We start from the raw sequence: 21243 nt of genomic DNA on the forward strand, positions 1-21243 counted from the left end.
TCACATCAGAGCCACAAATGTAACAGGGGATGCAAGTAGAATGTAGATGCAGCACAGAAATATCCCAATTAGGTTTTTTGGCTATGTGGTGGAAGGGTAGCAATCAAGGGGGCGGAGCAGTGTGGTAGAAGGGGACGAGGTAACGGTGAAAGGGGAGGGAGGCTGACATACCATTTGATGGGCAGCGAGCAAATGACACAGAAAACCGCTTTAAGGGTGAGCCACAAAGAGATTCTGAGAGGAAGAAAAAGAGTGCCTTGTAAACTTCGGGAAGAGCCACGTGCATCCATGACATTGCACTATCTCCAAGCGAGATTACATGGTAAACAGACATGCAGCCATTGACAACGGCGAGGTGGGAGAGTTTCTAATACATGTAAACAAATGGCCTAGAAAGGCCAAAATATACAACCTTAGAGACCACGTGGGTATCAAAGTCAAAGAGCTACATTATAAATTGTTGCATAGTTGTTGGCTATGATGTTGAGACCATGTACTTACCAAGGCAGTAAAAATACCGAATCAAAGTCTGCATCTAACTACAGGGTTCATAGAACACCTTACCCCGTGCAGTCTTAAGGAAAAGGACATGGGAACAGAACAGCTTTGCATTTCTGAGCACCATCTATATTTATACGTGCCGCCATTTTGTCTGAATCTCGATATTCCCCAACACTGAGAGCACAAGCGGCAAATTTGATTGGTTGAGCTAGATAACATAAAATGGTATAATAATATATTGTCCAAGTACTGCTAAACTGGAGGTTTTTGAAAGTGTCAATAAGGCAATTTGCGTCCTCCAGTGTTCAAGTATATAAATCAAGTATATAAATCAAGTATATGAATCAAGTATATAAATCAAGTATATAAATCAAGTATATAAATCAAATATATAACTCAATTAAATTAAAATAACAAAATTCCAGAAGTTTACCAACGTTAATGTTTGCATTTTACACCACCTTATTTAACACATTACATGAGTTATTCGTGCCTGTTTGTGTCCTTTATGACTTCCCTAAAAACAGTAAGTTTCCTGTTTGGAATGATTTTCAACTTTGTTTGACTGCCAGAGAGGCAGACACAAAAACAAACACTTTAATCCTCTGTACGCATGCACGCTCGGGATGAGATTCCATACAATTTGTCAAATTTGGAGTCAAAGTGCTGCTAAACTGCAGGTTCACGGTACGACTGGTTTTCTGCAGTGTTCAAAATATAAAACCACCTTTAGAGGCCATTTTTCCCCGCAAAGCGGGGGTTGGCCTTTTTCGGGCACCGTGGTTGTTGTTGTTTTTTGGTCCCCTTTTTGAAGCAAAGTTTTACGGCCGGATGCCATTCCTGACGCCAACCCTTTTTGCCGCCTTTTTTTAACGACAAACAGGGAATTACCAGTGAACTGGTACTCAATTAGCCGACCTCGGAAGGATGACAGGCTGAGTCAACCCCCCTGGCGTTAATTCAGCGATTGACCGGGATTCGAACCCAGGATCCTAGGATCCTAAGCCGGCACCCTAGCCACTAGCCCAACACCAGGGTTCAAAATATGTTCAAAGTGTTCAAAATATGAAGAATCAAATTGAAATTCCATAGTTCCTCGATCATAGACCGACGTCTGTGGACAGAGACACAGAGTGAACCAATTACTTAACGCCGCTTTGCACTTTGCGCATGAGATAAAAGTCAGACATTGGCGCTGGCTTATTGAGGCAAATGCATCACTTTCAGCCAGCAAGATAGTCATGACCTCCCTGCACCTAACTTGGCTGTAGCTTGGTGTAGTTACCTGTCATACCACAAAAGGGAAGCTTGCATTTAAACTGCTGCTTGAAGATTACATCTCGGATTGCACTTGTGTGAGCAGCACCACTTCCTGTAATTAGTATGTGCTGCTAAATCACATGCTAGGAACATCACATGGTCCTCAAAAGCACATATTCTGAGGAAGAGCGACTCTCCCCATGACCAGGTTTAAAAAAAGGATAACAGTTAAATTAGAACAAATTTAATTGCGGGAAAAAGAGGATTGGGGACTGCAAGGCTAACCCCCGCTCTAGCAGGGAAAATGGCCTTAAAATGCATGTTGTTTGTTGTTGTTGTTTGAAAAAGAGGCAATTTAATATCTCCACTGTGTGTGGAGATGTCACCGAGTCACATATCGATAATATCATTTGAACACATAAAAAAAATCTTATGACTCAAACCTGTCATGAAACAAGCATGCTTTCTCAATTTCTAACGGTTTCACAGAGTATCCCTGCTGAAACCTACTATTGTCTGATTTCACCGTTAACTGAGCACAAACAAATAAGGCTATTTAGTCAATGTTGTCAGTATTAAACTTGCCTCCCTGGACTCTTGATGCTCAAGCAGTGCTCTCCATCTAGCATGTGTGCCATGTGGTCTTAGTGGTGGGGTGACATGTGAAAGAGGAATAAGATAGGGAGGTAGGTGGAGTGGATGGGATTGTGGAAATGCAGTAGAGTAGTAGTGGAAGGATGAAGAGGAGGTGTCTCTAGTTTGGTACAGAACACAAGGGGGAACCTGCAATGATAACTGTCCTTCCTCAAGCACAGTGACCAAAACTGTACATTATAATCCAGGTGAGGCTTCATGAAATTGTTGTATACTAGGGCATGCCCGTACTATATATAAGCTAGGACGTGCCCGTACGTGGGTGCCCGTTCCTTGCCAAAAAAAAAAAAAAAAAAAAATTTGTGTAGGGGGGTGTGTGTGTAAACATCCTAGGGCGTGCCCGTACGTGGGTGCAAAAAAACATGCGTGCAAACAACAACAACAAAAAAAAACTTTGAAACCACGTGGCAGTAACGACCACAGAACCCCCCCCCCCCCCCCTCTATTTACATGAATGGTTTGGTCCATTCGCAACGACCACAGAACCCCCCCCTCTATTTACATGCAATGGTTTGGTCCAAAGCGAACGGCTTGCAGTGTTTGGTAAAGAAATCGCCATAGCTCGGTAACTACTTCTCCGATTAATATGAAACCTTGAAAAGGCACATCCTCGGGTCCCCAGCAATATACCTGGCAAGTTTAAAGTATATCGGACCGGTAGTTGTCGAGAAACAGCGGTCACAGACAAACATACACACATACACACATACACACATACAAACACACATACACACAGAGATTAATGGAATTATAGATAGATTAATAACATAATATATAAATACACCTTCAATCTATAAAACGATTTCCCTGGAAAAATAACCGAAAATCCTCTTCGCTTTTCTTATTGCTTCCTGGCACTGTGCTGACTACGTGAGCACCATTTCTAGATAAGTAGACTCGAGACCCTTCAGTTGTCATTATATGCTCCCAAACTGCCTCTGTAAACATCATGTAATCCCAATTTGTATTACTAGCTCACCTGGACTTTAGTCCAGCGAGCTTATGCGATCGAACAGTGTCCGGAGGCAAGTCAGTCAGTCAGTCTGTAAACACTTCAGTCATTATCGCTTGAACCAAACACATGATTTTGATGAAACTTGACCACAAACTTCATATCTGATGCCAAACGAAGGTGTATTGGTCGCATCAAAATCTGCGCTCATTAACGGGTTGAAATCAGGCCTAAAACGCTAAAGATTCCTGCCTTAACCAACAGGGGGCGTGGATCAGCAGCACAGCCATTTCCTCAGTCAAAATCATGACCTGCAACCTGTGAAAACATGACCTGTGACCTGTGAACATTTATCGCTGCAATCAGCATCGAGAGGGCTTCCATTCAACCATTCACATTACCAGATTCTGCGCACGAACCAAATGTCGATATATTATGACATCATGACTGGTGCTCCTGATCCAGGTGAGCTTCAGGACCCATGGTCCTATTTTTTCTGCCTATGCCTGGTACCGTTCGTTCCAATTATTGAACTGCAACTGTCAATTCTCTGCCCATGTGATGAGAGTATCTTGGTTTTCTTGTACAGGGTGTCTCAAAATACATGGAACCCATGTCACTGCTAATAATTCTGCCAATATTAATGTTCTTGTTCTTTTTTTTCAGATTTGAAGAAAGGAGACCATAACAACTAATAATTAATTATCAATCAAAATGCCTTGGACAAAGGAGGAAAAAATATTTTGCGTCACTACTTATTTGGAGACGAAATCATTCAAAACGGTGCAAGCAAAATTTCGCAGGAAGTTCAACTTCAACAACTATCCCCAGAAAAACCAAATTTATCGTTGGGCACACAAATTTCAAGCCACTGGATCAGTAAACAACCTCAACAAGAAGGCAGAAACACCCAGTTCTGGCAGGAAGCTGACTGCAAGATCTCCTGACAATGTGAATGCGGTGAGACATTCTGTCAGAAGGAGCCCGAAAAAGTCCACCCAAGAGCTGGGTCTTTCACGTGCGTCAGTGCAAAGAATCTTGATCAAGGATCTTCAGCTGCACCCATACAAGATCCAGATCAAGCATAAACTCACACCAGCTGACATGGCAAAACGTGTTGTGATGTGCCGGTGGTTCGAGAACAAGATCGAAGAGGATCCTGACTTTCTTGCTGATGTTTGGATTCAGCGACGAAGCACACTTCTTGCTCTGTGGGCATGTCAATAGCAAGAACAATGTGTTCTGGGGGCACACAAGCCCCAGACGAGGTGCTTCAGAGGCCCTTGCACTCTGTGAAATGCACGGCCTGGGTGGCCATCTCAAAACATGGCATAATCGGACGGTTTTGGTTTGAAGACGCAGACGAGGAGGCAGTCACTGTCACAAAGGAGCGTTACATTGTGGTGCTCAACACGTTCTGGAGGGGACTTGGGAGACATCGTGGCGTGAATCGAGATGTGCAATGGTTCCAACAAGATGGGGCAACTCCACATACAGCCAACATCACGATGGAGTGGCTGGACCACTGATTCCCTGATCGGCTGATCAGCAGGCGCCGCGAACCCGAGTGGTCTCCGCATTCACCCGATCTGAACCCCCAGATTTTTATCTCTGGGGGTTCTTGAAGGACCACGTGTATGAGAATCGTCCTAATCCATTTCTGAACTGAAAGTGGCCATCACCCAGAAGATTCGTGCCATCAGGAAGGAAGAGTGTGTCAGGGTGATTGACAACTTCGCTCGTCAGCTTCAAGTGTGTCTAAGGCGCAAAGGCGGTCATTTGGAACATGCGCTCTAATAAATGTATCCTTTGAGCTAGAGACCTCAAATCTTCAGTTTTTTAATTGTTATCATATCAGCTTCCAGGAAATGTAATCTTTTTTGGAGTTTCTTGTCTGAGTAATAAATTATTATCATGTTAATGGGTTCCATCTATTTTGAGACAAAGCATCCGTTGTGTCTCTACTCTATGAATTTTCAAAGTCTACTCTTAACCCAACTGGCCAACACATCGATACAAATTGTAAATGACGAGCAAATAATCCGTCAAAGCAGAGAATCTAATTCCCCCACTTATATGATGTGTATGGCGTATTATATTAAGACTTATAACACTGTTATTCTAGCTAGGCGGTTCACACCCATTATTAGGGTGAATCGTTCACATTGGGATACAAGCATAACATTTGGCAGTTATGCTCTTATTTAGATACTCCTTAAATCCCATCGATTAGCCAACTCAAAGTTCAAAACGGCCCTCAAAATTGCGGAAATGTGCCATACCTTTTTAATATTGAATTTATGATGCATGAGTAGTGATACAAAATCACAGAAATACATTTTATTTACAAGAGGTAATTAAGATTTTCAATTTATCTTATTAGGTAAATTGAAAATTTTAACGACCTCTTGTACATAGTATGTAGTCATGTGATTTTGTGTCGCTACTCACACATCCTAAATTAAACAGCAAAAAGTTTATGGCACATTTTAGCAGCCTTTTTTCAAAATGGCCGCCATGTTGAATTTTGAGTTGGCGAATCGACTGGATTTAAAGTGTATCTTCATAAGAACATCACTACCAAGTTTCATGTTTGAATCACAATGTGAATTTTTTTTTTGTGTTGGCGGCCTCGTTATTTCGTCCGAGAGTATGACCAGTTCGCAGAGTTTGAGAATATGCTCCCAACACTTTCTAGAGTATGATTTTTCTTTTTGGTGTCCGAGAGTACAATCTTTTTCACCATCTTTTTTTTACCATTTCGAGTAAAACCAGCAATTGCAAAAAGTCATTCTGTCCAACGGTTCAGGAGGCCCAACTCACACCAGGCAGATAAATTGTGGTTTTCTAACGACACATTTACATGAAGAATTTGTGTGTCTTTCTCCCACCATGAACCACTTGGGCTATTAATATTTTTGTTACCGCCTGAAACCTTGCTGGGCACACTCCGAGTACAACCACCAGTTTTCATACCATTCCGTCCAGCGGTTCAGGAGTGCATAGATGTCAAACACACAAACAGACACTTCTCAAATTATAAATACACTATGGTGATGGTCTGAGTTACTGAATCCTATGGTTCCCCACTATTATCCACTTTTCGGTCTGATCTTATCCCTCCGACAACCAATTTGTTTCCTCTCCCTCAGCCAGTTCTCAATGCAATTTGCTAATGATATGGGGAAATTCAAAGGAAAATGAATTACCAATTTGCAATAAAAACTATGGCAGTGTGACAAAGTTGAAGTTCTCAAAACAAGTGTAAAGTTGCTTGATTCTGATCCAATTGTACAGGGAATTCAATAAAGCATCAAATTGGTAACTGGACAACTGTGTCATCATGAAGAGATTATTATATCTACTGCAAGACGTATCAATACGTAACAATATCCATCATACCCCAATTTCTAACGTAATTCCACCCACAAACGTGAAAAGCTGTAAAGGTACAGGGTAAAGAATATCATTGAAAAACCACTTCATTTGCATTCAATCATTCTACAATTGTCTGTCATGCTTCACCTCCTTCCCCAAATTTGGCATTTCACTCTTCGACTGTCATTTTGAAGTCCTCACACATTTTATAGACGTTTCTTTAAGCGGCACATAAATCGATATATTTCAATGTCTCACGAAAGCATACTATAGCTTCACACAATATATAAAACCCAACGACACAGTACGTACCATCGTGTGGCTGAACTGGGATGAGTTTCTTGCGACTGCTGCGGGCATAGTCCTGTAGGTTTGGTGCGCTGGATGAACCGCCGAGCACAGCGGTACTGAATAACCCTGCACATTGTGACCCTAGTGACAACACGCCGCTGTGAGAACTTCACTGGCAGGAGATACCTTCAAGTCATTGCAGCAGCATTATAGCTAAAGGCACAGGATGAATTATGTTGCTGCAGATGTATTCGAGGTAAAACTAGAATTTGAGTCACCTTGTTTGTTATGTAAGCGAGCAGCACCTAGTTACATAACGTGTATTATGTTATGTTGAGAAAGACAGGTATTTCTCACCTAAGCAAAATCAATGGGTGCAGTTAACTAATGATGTGAACACGAGTCGATCATCCCAGAGACTGAATGAATGAATGAATGATCGTTTTAAGGCCATTTTCCCCGCTAGAGCGGGGGTTAGCCTTGCGGGCCCCATGACAATCATGGTTCCCTGTTTGAGGCAATGTTTTTATGGCCGGATGCCCTTCCTGACGCCAACCCTTGGTCGCCTCTTACGATGCGCAGGGATACGGTGTACCTATTCTAAATCGGGGTACACACCGGGATCATTCATCCCAGGAAGCTGGTACTCGATTTGCCGACCTCGGAAGGATGACAGGCTGAGTCAACCCCCCTGGTGTTAATTCAGCGATCGACCGGGATTCGAACCCAGGATCCTAGGATCCCAAGCCGGCACCCTAACCGCTAAGCCAACACCAGGCTAAATCATCCCCGAGACTATGGGTTAAAATTTCTTTTGTACCGTCCAAAAAATAATAAAACCAAGCTGGCTCACTAATACGCTCAAGGGAGAGTGTAATCTGTCTTTGGACGTGCCAGTTCAAATTTTGTTGAGATCGGAAATATAATTCTGCTCGTAAAGCAGAGCAGTCGACGTCTCCCAAACATAGAATGATACAAGATGAAGGATTTCATAACAGACAAACTAAAGCGAATTTAATCACATAAACCTGACAAATGATCCTCAAAATGTAAAATGCAATGACTGCCGGACAATTTGTGATTTTTAGCCGATATCATGTGACAATAAATGTCTAGAAGGGATTGAAACACAACTGAGCCAGAAGAAAATAGGGACATTCCCCCAGATAGTGTAATTAAAAAGGAAATGTTTGTACGTAATATGTAGACAGAGAGAGAGAGGGGGGGGGGGGGAGACAGAGTAACTGTTTATATGTGTGTTTACGTAGGCTGAGGTGTCGAAAAAATACAACAAACGAAAAAGACAGCACACAACAGGATGGTTTTCACCCACACATACCTAGGCCGCTAAGCTTGGACTCTGGCAGATGCTTCAGTGCAGCGTGGGACGGGAGCACGTGACGGCGGAATGTGCCTGGGTAAGCAGCCGTCTCTGATAGCACCTGTGGTAAACCATAGATAAGAGCGGTGATCTTTTCCAGGCATGTTCTGGTATGGCAGGATCATATCTAGCCGACGAAACAGAAGATGTTTGGCATGAGGCCTTTTCATTTAATTCCAAGGCAGTAGTGATTCATTTATCATTTCCGCAATTTCTCAATTTCTTCAATAAATAATGGCGAGTCTCACAAATCACAATTCACATTTTTCATGCGTGGCCTGATGGGCTAACTATTGGGCACATCATTGTAGGGCCTTCCATTTACAGGTACTGACAAAAAATTTCACTCAAAAACCCAATCGGCCACACATCAGAGTGAATCGCAAGACGTTGCTCAATCAAAGGGCAATCAAAAATTGATTTCAATCAAAAAATTTACTTTTTCAATTCAATTTTCAATCCAAAAAAAAATCCGCCTTTAAAAGTTTGGATTTCTACATTTAAAAAAAAAAAAAAATCTCACCGCAAGGTCACATGACATTATTCAACCAATGCAGTACCAGTGCGATCACAGGGGTCATTGCAAAACTACAAGGCTCTGTGGTTTTAGAATCAAATAGTCAGCCCATGTCGAAGTCTGGCTAAGTGGACAAGGTATGGACAGAACAGCTCGAATGCTTCAATATATATATATATATATTTTTTTTTTTTAACAAGGGGACTCGTTATGACAGTATTTATGAAGAGATACAAAGAAGGAGACACATTAGTTGAACATGCATAGTGCATGAAATCGGCCAGGAAGTCACATGAACAACACCATGCGCTGTTACTGCTCATCAAAGCCATGCCTAAAGGGTAAAGGGGACTCCGTAAGTGTATATATGCTCTGTACATGCCAGAAAATGGTACACCTATACTTTGAGGAAGACAAACAGGCAGCAGCCATGAAGTCTGCAATGACATATACTCTCTTATATTAGTCATTATAGCTGCATTTCAATCAGGTGATATAACACCTTTGAAATGAGCTTGCAGAAGCAGTTATTAAAAAAAAAAAGAAGGTGACAAACATCAATGCTGTTAGCAACACATCATGTCATCGGAAACGCTAAATTATTATCCACAGCAAGCTGACAGAAAGCAGGAGGTGCGGGAGAATTCTGGCGATGATTTACCATACGACTGGCATAATCTCTCAGCCAGGGTACCTGGCAAGAGCCCACCTGACCAGCAACAGCTCACAGCACCGAAAAGAAACCCACCGTGGACAAAGCAAGGAAGTGTCTCACCGCGTTGTGCCGATGATGTTAATAAACATCAATATCACATTACTTACGCTTTAGTAAACATCAATGAAATTGATGTTTAAACCTTTGGCAAAAATTAAACCGGGAGTGCACCACGGCAACGATGGGCCAAATTGCCTCAGTTCATCGTTTGAGGTCGCTTTCTTCTGTTTGATAAACCATGGAACTGATCTCACACACACACACGTATGTATGTATGTATGTATGTATGTATGTATGTATATATATATATATATATATATATTCTCTGACTGTCTGTCATGATGTCTGTCCATTCAGGGACGAGCTACCCTTGTTCAAGGAAGGATCTTCAAAATCTAATCACCACCATTTTTATTTTTTTTGCTGTGTCGGTTCTCAGGCCTCAGAACTCCTGGTGTACATGAACCGTTGCAAGTTGACTGCATCGGTGCTGCGGTTGCGTGAGTGGGTATACGTGTGCATATTTGGAGAGGTGAGTGTTTTCTGAGAAGAATAAAGTAAGTTTCTGAGAAGAATAAAATAAAAAATAAAAAAAAAAGGTTGCGCGTTTGAAGGTTCCCGGATTTTCATTTTATTAGTTTAAAATTTCCAGTGCTTTGAGGCCTCAAGAAGCTAAACTATTTTGGGCTGTCCCACAATTTTTTCTTTTGATAAACTTTTTTTTGTGATATCATTTTTCACCGTCACCGACACCGTTCAAGACTCGACTAAAACAAATCCCGAGAAAATCAGACAAAATTAGACGTTTTTAGACAAAATAATGCATTTTAAATAACTAAATAGATGCATGGCTTTCGCACCTGACCCCTTGGGGGATTGCTTATTTGTAAAGTCTATTCGATGTGTATTTGCATTTTTAGAGGTCCCTCGAGGTGTTCTGAATGAAATTGGAAAAAATCTGGGAGAAAATGAACGTTTAAAAAAATCTGGGGGAAAATGAACGGAACGGGTGAGAGGGGATGGGGGTTGAGAGAAGGGGAAGGGAGGGGAAGGAGAGAGGGGAAGAGGAGATAGGTGAGGGGGGGGGGGGGGGGAGGGAGGGGAGTTATGTTGTAGCCACTTTAGAACCTTTTGAAATACTATATAGCTCTTCCCTGCAGTGGGATGGGAAGGAGGGGGAGGAGGAGGAGGGAGGAGTGAGGGATTGGAGGGGGAGGAGAGAGGGCAAGAGGGGAGTGAGGGAAAGAGTGGGGAGAAGGGTAGGGGAGAAGGGTAGGGGAGAGAGCAGGGGTGGAGTAGGATTAGGGGGTGGGGAAAGAGAGGAAATGGTGGGGATGGTGGGTGGGGTGGGATAGAGGGGGAGGGAGAGAAAGATTTGAGGTCCTGAAGTCACATTTCACATTATATGGAATCTCCATGGGTCCTTGCAAGTAAATGTGAAATAGGTTAATGCTGTCTGTCTGTCTGTCTGTCTGTCTGTCTTGACCCACCCTGAAACACGTAAATTCTCTACAGAGAAAAAAAATTCAGTAAAAGTATAATTAGACCAAAATATAAAAATTGAACCTGGGTGCTGTATAGGCAAGAGACTGCTGCCTCAAATGTTCTGGAAAATGGTTTTTTTATTTGCTGTAACGAAATATATAACCTTCCATGTTTGAGATCTTTCAACCAGCACAATAATAAAAGGCTTCTTTTTTTATCGTGGTATTTTTACCGTGGGCTTCTGCTTGTTCTATTTAATTATTATTATTACAGATTATTCGATTATCTTTATCATTCCACCTCCACCCACCTTTCCCCATGTCAATTCCTATCCATAAGTGCCTGTCGTGGATGTTAACTGTCAATATGTGCACAACCAAGCAAATCAAGTAATCATTTGCATGCCAGTTGGTTAATGTTGGAGGGATGAAAAAGAAAGAAGAAATATAGCAGGGCTCTGGATGCCTGCCTGGTATCGGGAATAATCAACAAGTAAGACACCTCCTGGCAGTAGGTCAAGGGCTGCAGGCATTGACCAGAGTATGGAGAGGGAACGGGGGAAGATCGACGCCTCTGCCTGAGCATGTAAGGAACAATCCACGAATGGTCAAGAGACTCCGGCTCGGACCGAGCACAGAGGAGCTGGTCCTACGATGCGAGAGGGAAAACAGAGAAAAGAAAAGAAAAGAAAAGGAAAGAAAAGAAAAAAAGCACAAGACAGGATGCCTGTGTGCAACTGCCTGATGGGTTGCATCTTTAGCGCCATTTGCAACAGCATTGAGGGCTTGTACACAAGGGGTAACGGTCATGCAAAGCGAAGGGAAAGACCCATTGAAGGGAGCAGGAGGAAAGGCTTGTAGGCAAAAATAAATGAGAATTGTCTTTTTTTAAAGAAACACAAAAATAAAAAGACAATTGATTCATTTTCCATTCTCATGTCAACTGAAATGCTCAAAACACATTATTGGCTTTCGAGAAAATAAACTAGAACATATTTTTGAGATTATATCAGTTTTGTACAGTAGTTGTGATGGCGTATGAAAGGAATCCTCCAAAAACAAATATTTTTTGGGGGGGATGATATCTGAACCCTGATGTACATGCACTATGTTTTCTTTTGTGGCATATCTGGGTGAAACACCATTAAAGGAGGCAATGTGCGACGCATATTTAGCCAAGTTTCATGGAAGTGCTCAATTCCCTCATCAGATAAATAGTGTTTCAATGACGAGGGCCTTGCTCTTTGAACCCCACCCTGCATTCGCTCACTCCTCTGCAACTCACTCCCCCACCATTCCTCGAGAAGATGAATCCGCACAGCCTGGGGATATCTTGCCGATGTCCAGACGGTCAAACGAGGTATGCGAAAACTTTTAGTGCCTCTATTCCCCTGACAAGATGAACTCTTCCAGTCGTCAGTCTTGTTGCAACATAAGGGCAACGCCATTTCAAGCAGAACCTGAAAGCCTCGTGAAGACTTCGGCCAAGACCACCGATACCTGTCGGCTCCGAGAATGAGCAAGGACACGGTTAACAAAAGAATACACGAGCGGCACGGGCGCAATGAAATATTGTCTCTGACTCGGCAAAAACGAAACGATACGAAACTTCTGCAGCAAAATCCAAGTCCTACCAAGCAGGAATACAAAGTCGCAACGAATAAAACCGCGATCCCGACGCCACAAACCATTGCGTTCCGAGGTAGGAGATCCGAGCCGATTCAATGCGCACACGGCCGAGCAGAACTCGCAATCGACACCTGGCTCGTTACCAGAAGAACACAAACCAAGTCCAGCGGTGTTTCAGATGTGAGGAAAAACATTGAGAAAAGAACATGGGAAAGCAGAGGCCGTTGCATTAACAGGGCCACTGTCCATCAATGTTCAGAGCTGCCATTCCAAAGTGAAGCAAAAGAAAATACAGCGCCAACAACGAAGCGCACGTTCAAAGGGAAATGCGGATCGGATCGTTGCTGGAACATATTTTCACCGCTTGCCTGGGGACAAGGCAAGGATCCTGCAGAGATGCATCTCCAGAAGACGCGGCAGGAAAGCAAAGGCTGCTGCAACCTCTGTTTTTACAGCTGTGCGGATTGTTTCCCTTACACTCTAGTCACACTGCATGCAGACAAGTGCCACGTTGTGCGAGACAAGATGTGTCTTTTGTGTATTTAAAGCAAAGATTCATCACAGTATAAGGACCGTTAAAAGGCGGCCTGAACTTGCACACCATTCGTGTGTGCCGTCCACGACCCTGGCATGACACTGTGCCGGTTGTATCGTTTCCTCCCCCTCCCTCAACCCATAATATCCTACGCTATTTCCATGCCAGAAATCCAATTAAACCGTCTTCCTCAGAACATGATATTATGCGAGGTGTCTCATTTACAAAAACACACTTTGAACAGAGTCTCGAGAAACGAAAAGATTCATAAACCATTATATTATACCAGCACACCAAGACAATATGGCTTTACGTGACATGCGAGAAAAGTCGCGTCGATCACCGCTTGTGTTTGCCAGTCAGGATAGGATACATCAGCTGACTAAAACCACCCCTGCGTTGCCAGATGAGCAGTCGTAAAAATAACAAACATTTATGCGGCCATTTTGCACACTTGAAATGAAATATGCTTAAAAGCCTGTTTGAGCCACCTTCCAATCCAATGATGAGTCGTATTCTGGAGTAATGGCAATGCAATTTCAAGAGAGACTTCAATGTCTGCTGTGCGGGAATGGACCAGCATTTCTCCAAAACTGCTTCAACCCTGATGACCCCATTATCACTCGGCACAAAAGGCTCTGCAATGACCTCACACATTGTCCGATGAAACGCTGTCTTCAGCAAACTCGGCCCCAGCACTTGCTGCTCGACCTATCCTTGCTTGGGGTGGAGGGTGCAGCTGCCGTACATGTGTACGCGCACGCACGCACACACACACACACACACACACACACACACACACACACACACACACACACAGCCACACACACACACACAGATAGACACACACACACACAGATAGACACACACACACACACACACACACACACACACACACACACACACACACACACACACACTCCCCATTTCTCTTGACTGGAATTGTGCCTGACTGTACAGTCAAGAAAGAAGAACGAGGTAAGCATCTGCTGCCGCAGTTGACAATCACCGAGTGAACAAACCTCGAAGAAGCAGATCATTTGTGTTAAATAACCTGGATAGCGGAATAAACTCACAATATGCACGTGACAAGGTAACAGACGCATCGAGACACACCTTACCCTTTTACCCATCATGTTCAATCAGATTATTTCTTCAACATAACAAGCTTCTCGTGGTCTTATCCCCTGGTTTTACTGCAGCCAATAACCTCTTTGACCTTCACCAACCTTTCATTATCATCTTGCTTGTGCCATCATTATATGTGAACCACAAACAACGAAACAAGCTCCAGATGGTGAGAAGAACAATTTAATATTCTGTGACGATTTCACCCGTTGTTAAAACTGGGCTTCAAATTGGAATGCATGATCAAGGTGGAAAAATCAGAATCAACATCCATCTTTTTCATGTTCTACCACATGGTGTTTGTATAGATTTTAGCCCAAAGCAGCCGCTGTTTCCAGGGCGGTTCAGGCCTGCATATGGCACGACTCATTTGCCAAATAACCAGGGGAGGGGGGGGGGGGGCACGGCTGCTCTCTGGCCGTTAGAGAGAACGAGCAGCGAGAAGAAGTGTAGCATGTAGAGAAAGGAGGAGTAGGAGGGGAGGAGGGGTGATGTAAGATGAGTTTAGGCTTCGCTTGGTATTTATGTATCAACAACCCACACTCAAGGCCCACCTTGCAAATATCACCCATGCAAACAAAAATTTATAATGCATGAAAACAACACAGTAAAATAAGCAACGGTTTCAACAAACAAATTCAAACTTGAATTTGGTAACAATTTACATCTAGAAGCTACGGCAATACCAACAAATCCGCTTCACCAGATCTACCATCCAATTTAATGGACTAGTGAGATACCCGTGCTATGCACGGGTGGGAGGCCAGCAGAAAACAGACAATGCAGAAACGGCGAATGCTAAAGCATGAAACCAATAAATTCCACATTCCTGTAGCACCTTCAGTCGCACGTCAGACATGGACAGCAAGTTCGTGAAGGACTTCCATGAAAAACGTACCCGTTCGCAAACAAACAGGTACGTGTGTTCCATACCCAGTCAATGGCGAATCTGCATATGGCGATCCGCGAATTCACGTTTAGAACGTAAAACCGTCACGGCATTTCGTCATTCACTGGAACTCGATATCTCTTTTTTCATTCCAAAAAGCATCTATCTATAATTCCAGTAATCTCTGTGTGTGTGTGTGTGTCTGTGTCTGTGTGTCTGTGTGTTTGTTTGTTTGTCTGTGACCGCTGTTTCTCGACAACCACGGGTCCGATATACTTGAAACTTGCCAGGTATATTGCTGGTGACCTGAGGATGTGCCTTTTCAAGGTTTCATATTAATCGGACAAGTAGTTACCGAGCTATGGCGATTTAGCCGTTCGCCGTTCGCTTTGGCTTTGCGAATGGACCAAACCATTTCATGTAAATAGATTTCATGTAAATAGAGGGGGGGGGGGGGGGGTTCTACCGTACTCGCAAGCCGTTCGCTTTGGCTTTGCGAATGGACCAAACCATTTCATGTAAATAGAGGGGGGGGATTGTCACCGTACTCGCAAGCCGTTCGCTTTGGCTTTGCGAATGGACCAAACCATTTCATGTAAATAGAGGGGGGGGGGATATAATTTTAGATATATATATAGTACGGGCATGCCCTAGTAACTCCAATCACAAATGAAATAACATTAATATAAAAAATAAACTTTTATCAAAATTCGTGACATAAACAAATATTTAAATCCTGATGTGAAGTTCTGTACGGTTGGGTGAACACAATTACGAATTCAAAATCATAATTGTATTCACTCAATTCCAATCATCAATTGATACTTTAACAAAACAATTAACACAATTAACGTTTAACGATTTAACATTACGAATGACTGACGGTTGTATTGGGATATTATCAAACCCGCGCATTGCCGTCATCTGTCCACTTCGGCATTCGCGGCAGGTTCATAATTCTCATCAAAATCTAAACAGTATTTGTAGAATTTCAATAAAAGCCACATCACTGTTCATATCGGTAAATATTGTTGCGGTTTTGAGAGTGTAAATATAACATCATTAAAGGTTAAAGGTTTGCCCCCTAGTTAGTCCACAAGCAACACGTAGGCCCCCTTAGAACATTAGTTATGTCATAGTATGTGTGAGTATCGACCATTTCCACTAGTGATACCTGCGTTGTGTAAAAGAAATAAGTATAGGCCCCGTTAATTTTGCCTCCACCCTCCAAATCTACCTCGTTGGGCAGCATCCATCCCATGCCCCGATTCGGCTAATCCACCTCGTTTGCCAGCAGCGTTCGCTGCCCTTGGTTTCGCTCAAAACCAGTCAAATGCCACGAGATAGGCCTGGAAAGGGGGAGGAGCGCGAGGAAGAGGTGTGGCCGCATCAAGCAGCACGTCAGAAGGTGGTGACGGTAAGGGCAATGGCCAACCAGGGCTCGGTGGGCATGGCTTAAGAGGGTGGGGTAAGGGCGCATCTAGCAAGTGCTGGAAGGTTCGCTGAAAAGGCTATATAAGCGCGCGCGCAAAGCCCTTGAACAGGACTGGCACGATTCGTGCATGTATAAGGACTGATGAGCGAGGACTCGCATGTTTGGGCTTGCGGTAAGAGGATTCGTTGAAAGAGAACTTGCAGAGGATAGTACTGTACTGTAGTACTTGGGAGTACTGTAGGAGGACTTGCCCGATTTGCGCTCTGTGAGAGGACTTCTGCGGGAGAGGCGCTTTGCCATTGAACTGTATTGGGAGCGCATGTAGCGCCGGTTCTTCCATTACGTACGCGGCCGTGACCGCAAGTATAACCGCCAAGCCCGGTTCATCTATTACGTACGTGACCGTGGTCGCAAGTAACCGCCCAGCCAGCCTTACCTTTCGCCCGCATTTAACCCCGTAATTGTCCGATCCACGTCAACGACCCGTGGGGAGCGTCTGCCGCCCTGACCATCTTCTTCGCGGTACGAGTCGGGGACCGGTGCGAACTGCCTGGACGCCATCATCCCTGGACCATCACCTGACCATCTGCAATCCCCGTGTGAGTGTCTGAGTGTGAAACGGGCCCGTGTCCTGGGATATGTTAAGACTGTAATAAGGCTGCACTGTGTGTTCTTCTTCTCCTTCCTGTACAAATTGCAAATAAATCTGTTATTCCTTGTTTCTTCCTAATTCGACCGTATCAGTGTTTTCCTCCATTGGGTAAGCGTGGCACGATCAGAACCGCTCGGATCGGGTTTAGTAATATTGTTAACGGCTTGGATCACGGTTCGCTATCGCTCGGCGTTTCCACCTCCAACCGTGATTCGGGCGGGGTTTATTTCCTTGCTTCCTGGGCGGCGTTGGTACTTAGGTAATAGGAATTCGGCCTACCACCCTATTCAACGCCGTCCGGAAGGAACGTCATAGCCCCGGATCCCGTCGGCTAGTAGAAGACAAGGGGACTAAACCCCCCCTTGGTAAGGGGAAAAGGCCGACCAGGAGATCCGCAACAATATTTTAAAAATTTGGAAAATTTGTAAAAACAATATAGCCTATTTTACTCCAGGGGGTCCCAGGATTTAACCCACCCAAAATATCGTTGCGATCGGTTGAGCCGTTTTTGCGGTACCTTCGGACGGACAGATGGACATTTGGTGAATTATAGTAAGATGCTTGTTAAAAATCTTGCATTTACTCGATTCGTACGACTTTCTCCCACTCTCTGTGGGGATTCATACACATTACCAACCTCTCAAACCTGGCCGGTAACTTCAAAGCCTTTGGCTTGCAATTTACATCAGGAAATTTGCACTTTACATATCCATGGAGCTGTGCAAATGGTGTACATTTCATCGAGGGCGTGATAAATCACGGGAAGGGTAAAGTGCGGTGTCGCAGATACAAATAGAATCGGGAAATTGAAATAGTTCAGGGTAAAAGCATGTCTAGTACGTTTTTCTGTGGATTTAACCTGCGAGCTCATTCTTATTTAGTTGTCTGTATTGAACAGGCAGCACTTTGTACGTGAACATGCTGGTGCAGAATTAATCAAGCCTTTCATGCAATCTTACCAGCAGTACCAACCTTTATATTTTTTGAGTAACTGATTCTTCAACAACTTAGAGCGCTCGTTCTCGCTCAAATAAACTATTTTTGCTTTTCCTTTACCTTAAGACCTTTCGACAATTTGCCCCATAAGAAACACCAACTGCTTTTAGGTTGGAGGATCGAACAGCGCTACAATTTAAATGATAAGTGCTTTGTATATTGATGGGGTTGACTGTGTGTATGTGTGTGTGTGTTTCAACAGAGTACTTGTACATCCCAATATATAGCAGAGTACTTGTTTTAGATGCTCAAGCCACTTAGTGCAATTTCTAATGAAACTGTGCCTTGTGCCCCCCCCCCCTCCCCCATGGGCATGATGGCTTCACTTGGTCCTCTGAGAGATATACATATACTTGATGTGCTGCCATAGATTTTGTGTCCTTCATTGATGTCAATTGTTCATCATAATGAGTGCTCATTCCTACAAAGTTTTTTCTGTTCCCTTCTCCCTCCCTCCCTCCCTCCCCCCCCCCCCCCACCCCCCAGGAATCCCAAATCCTCCCTGCTCCCTCCAGCATCCCGTCCCGCCCACCGCTCCCACCGGCTCCCGCCCACCCTCCGCTCCCACCGAGGTCCAGCCCACCCTCCGCTCCCACCGAGGTCCAGCCCACCCTCCGCTCCCACCGGCGTCCCGCCCACCCTCCACCCCACCGGCGTCCCGCTTACACTCCGCTCCCACCGGAGTCTCACCCACCCTCCGCCCCCACCGGCGTCCCGCTTACACTCCGCTCCCACCGGAGGCTCGCTCACCCTCCGCTCCCACCGGCGTCCCGCCCACCCTCCGCTCCCACCGGCGTCCCGCCCACCCTCCGCTCTCACCGGCGTCCCGCCCACCCTCCGCTCCCACCGGAGTCTCGCCCACCCTCCGCTCCCACCGGCGTCCCGCCCACCCTCCGCTCCCACCGGTGTCCCTCCCACCGGCGTCCCGCCCACCCTCCGCTCTCACCGACGTCCCGCCCACCCTCCGCTCCCACCGGCGTCCCGCCCACCCTCCGCTCCCACCGGCGTCCCGCCCACCCTCCGCTCCCACCAGTGTCCCTCCCACCGGCGTCCCGCCCACCCTCCGCTCTCACCGGCGTCCCGCCCACCCTCCGCTCCCACCGGAGTCTCGCCCACCCTCCGCTCCCACCGGCGTCCCGCCCACCCTCCGCTCCCACCGGTGTCCCTCCCACCGGCGTCCCGCCCACCCTCCGCTCTCACCGACGTCCCGCCCACCCTCCGCTCCCACCGGCGTCCCGCCCACCCTCCGCTCCCACCGGCGTCCCACCCACCCTCCGCTCCCACCGGCGTCCCGCCCACCCTCCGCTCCCACCGGAGTCCCGCCCACCCTCCGCTCCCACCGGAGTCCCGCCCACCCTCCGCTCCCACCGGAGTCCCGCCCACCCTCCGCTCCCAGAGGAGTCCCGCGCACCCTCCGCTCCCAGAGGAGTCCCGCCCACCCTCCGCTCCCACAGGAGTCCCGCCCACCCTCCGGAGTCCCGCCCACCCTCCGGAGTCCCGCCCACCCTCCGCTCCCACCGGAGTCCCGCCCACCCTCCGCTCCCACCGGAGTCCCGCCCACCCTCCGCTCCCACCGGCGTCCCGCCCACCCTCCGCTCCCACCGGAGTCCCGCCCACCCTCCGCTCCCACCGGAGTCCCGCCCACCCTCCGCTCCCACCGGAGTCCCGCCCACCCTCCGCTCCCACCGGAGTCCCGCCCACCCTCCGCTCCCACCGGAGTCCCGCCCACCCTCCGCTCCCACCGGAGTCCCGCCCACCCTCCGCTCCCACCGGAGTCCCGCCCACTCTCCGCTCCCACCGGAGTTCCGCCCACCCTCAGCTCCCACCGGAGTCCCGCCCACCCTCCGCTCCCAGCGGCGTACCGCCCACCCTCCGCTCCCACCGGCATCCCGTCTCCCTCTCCGCTGCTTCCCACGGCCCCTCTTCACTCCTCCCAGCCCTTCTCCACTTCCCCGGCATCTGGCACCCTTTAGGCTGACCCAGTGTCCTGCCATTTGTTTCCCTTTCATAGGTGACCCACCCCCTTCCAAACCCTGCCCGCATCCCTATCCCTTCCCTCCTCCCGTTCCCTCTCTGCTTCCCCCGGCATCCTCCCCCCCCCCCCCAACCCCCACTCCACCAGCATCCCGCCCCATCTCCACTGCTCCCCCTGACCCTTACACAAAACAGATAATTTGGCGACCTCTCTGTATTCTACCGCCCCCTTTTTGGTCTTGTGCGCTCTGCCCTCTCTTTACTCTGCTGTTCCCCCAGCCCCCCCTCTGCCCCCCTGGTTTCTGCAGGGCACATATGGTCTGCCAGGAACCCTCTTCTTGTTAAACTCCCCAAATCCAGGCTCACTGGTCACCGCCACTCATTTGTCCCTCTTTTCTCTTGCCTGTGGAACCAACTTCTTCAGCCTGTTCAGTGGCATTTTTCCCTCTCTGGCCTCAAGATAGCTGTTCACCACTACCTCAAGTGTCCTAAAACTCATGATCCCCATCCATACTCATGACCTGTTCTACCCCCAAATTATCCCCATCAGAAAGCCCTGCCTTTTTCCAGACTATTGTGATTTTTTTTTTGCCCCTCCCGCTCACCTCTTTCCGTTAGTTATTTGTCGGTTGATTTATTCCTTTTCTGTTTCATCCTTTTCGATTTTCTGTTTCATCTGTTTCATCCTTTCGACCCCCGATTTTCACCATCCTCTTCTTGCTGTGTTTCATTCAGGTTGTGTGCAGCCTTTTCAACCCATGTGTGCTTTTCCCAATCCCCTTGATCTTATTCTCATTCTCACTTCTATTCTGATGTTGGCGTTTCACCCTTTCCATTTTGTTCCCTCCCATTCTGCTCTAGCTCTTTCACAA

At 46.2% G+C, this 21243-nt stretch overlaps 1 protein-coding gene across 11 annotated transcripts in view; it reads right to left on the reverse strand.

The window, feature by feature from the left end:
- Positions 1-21243, reverse strand: part of LOC137420630 (inositol hexakisphosphate and diphosphoinositol-pentakisphosphate kinase 2) — a 196018-nt gene that overhangs the window by 65957 nt on the left and 108818 nt on the right. For 5 of the 11 annotated variants that reach the window (XM_068105859.2, XM_068105862.2, XM_078772469.1 and 2 more), the window contains 4 exons: positions 11636-11782; positions 8376-8478; positions 7058-7177; positions 172-234 (listed from right to left, as the gene is read on the reverse strand). In XM_068105859.2, coding sequence (XP_067961960.2) covers positions 172-234; positions 7058-7177; positions 8376-8478; positions 11636-11782 — 433 coding nt within the window. The remainder of the gene's footprint in view (positions 1-171; positions 235-7057; positions 7178-8375; positions 8479-11635; positions 11783-21243) is intronic. The other 6 variants (XM_078772472.1, XM_078772473.1, XM_078772471.1 and 3 more) reach the window with 3 other exon arrangements.

This window comes from Myxine glutinosa, chromosome 2 (assembly GCF_964187855.1).
Source record: "Myxine glutinosa chromosome 2, kmMyxGlut1.1, whole genome shotgun sequence".
NCBI classification, from domain to species: domain Eukaryota; kingdom Metazoa; phylum Chordata; class Myxini; order Myxiniformes; family Myxinidae; genus Myxine; species Myxine glutinosa.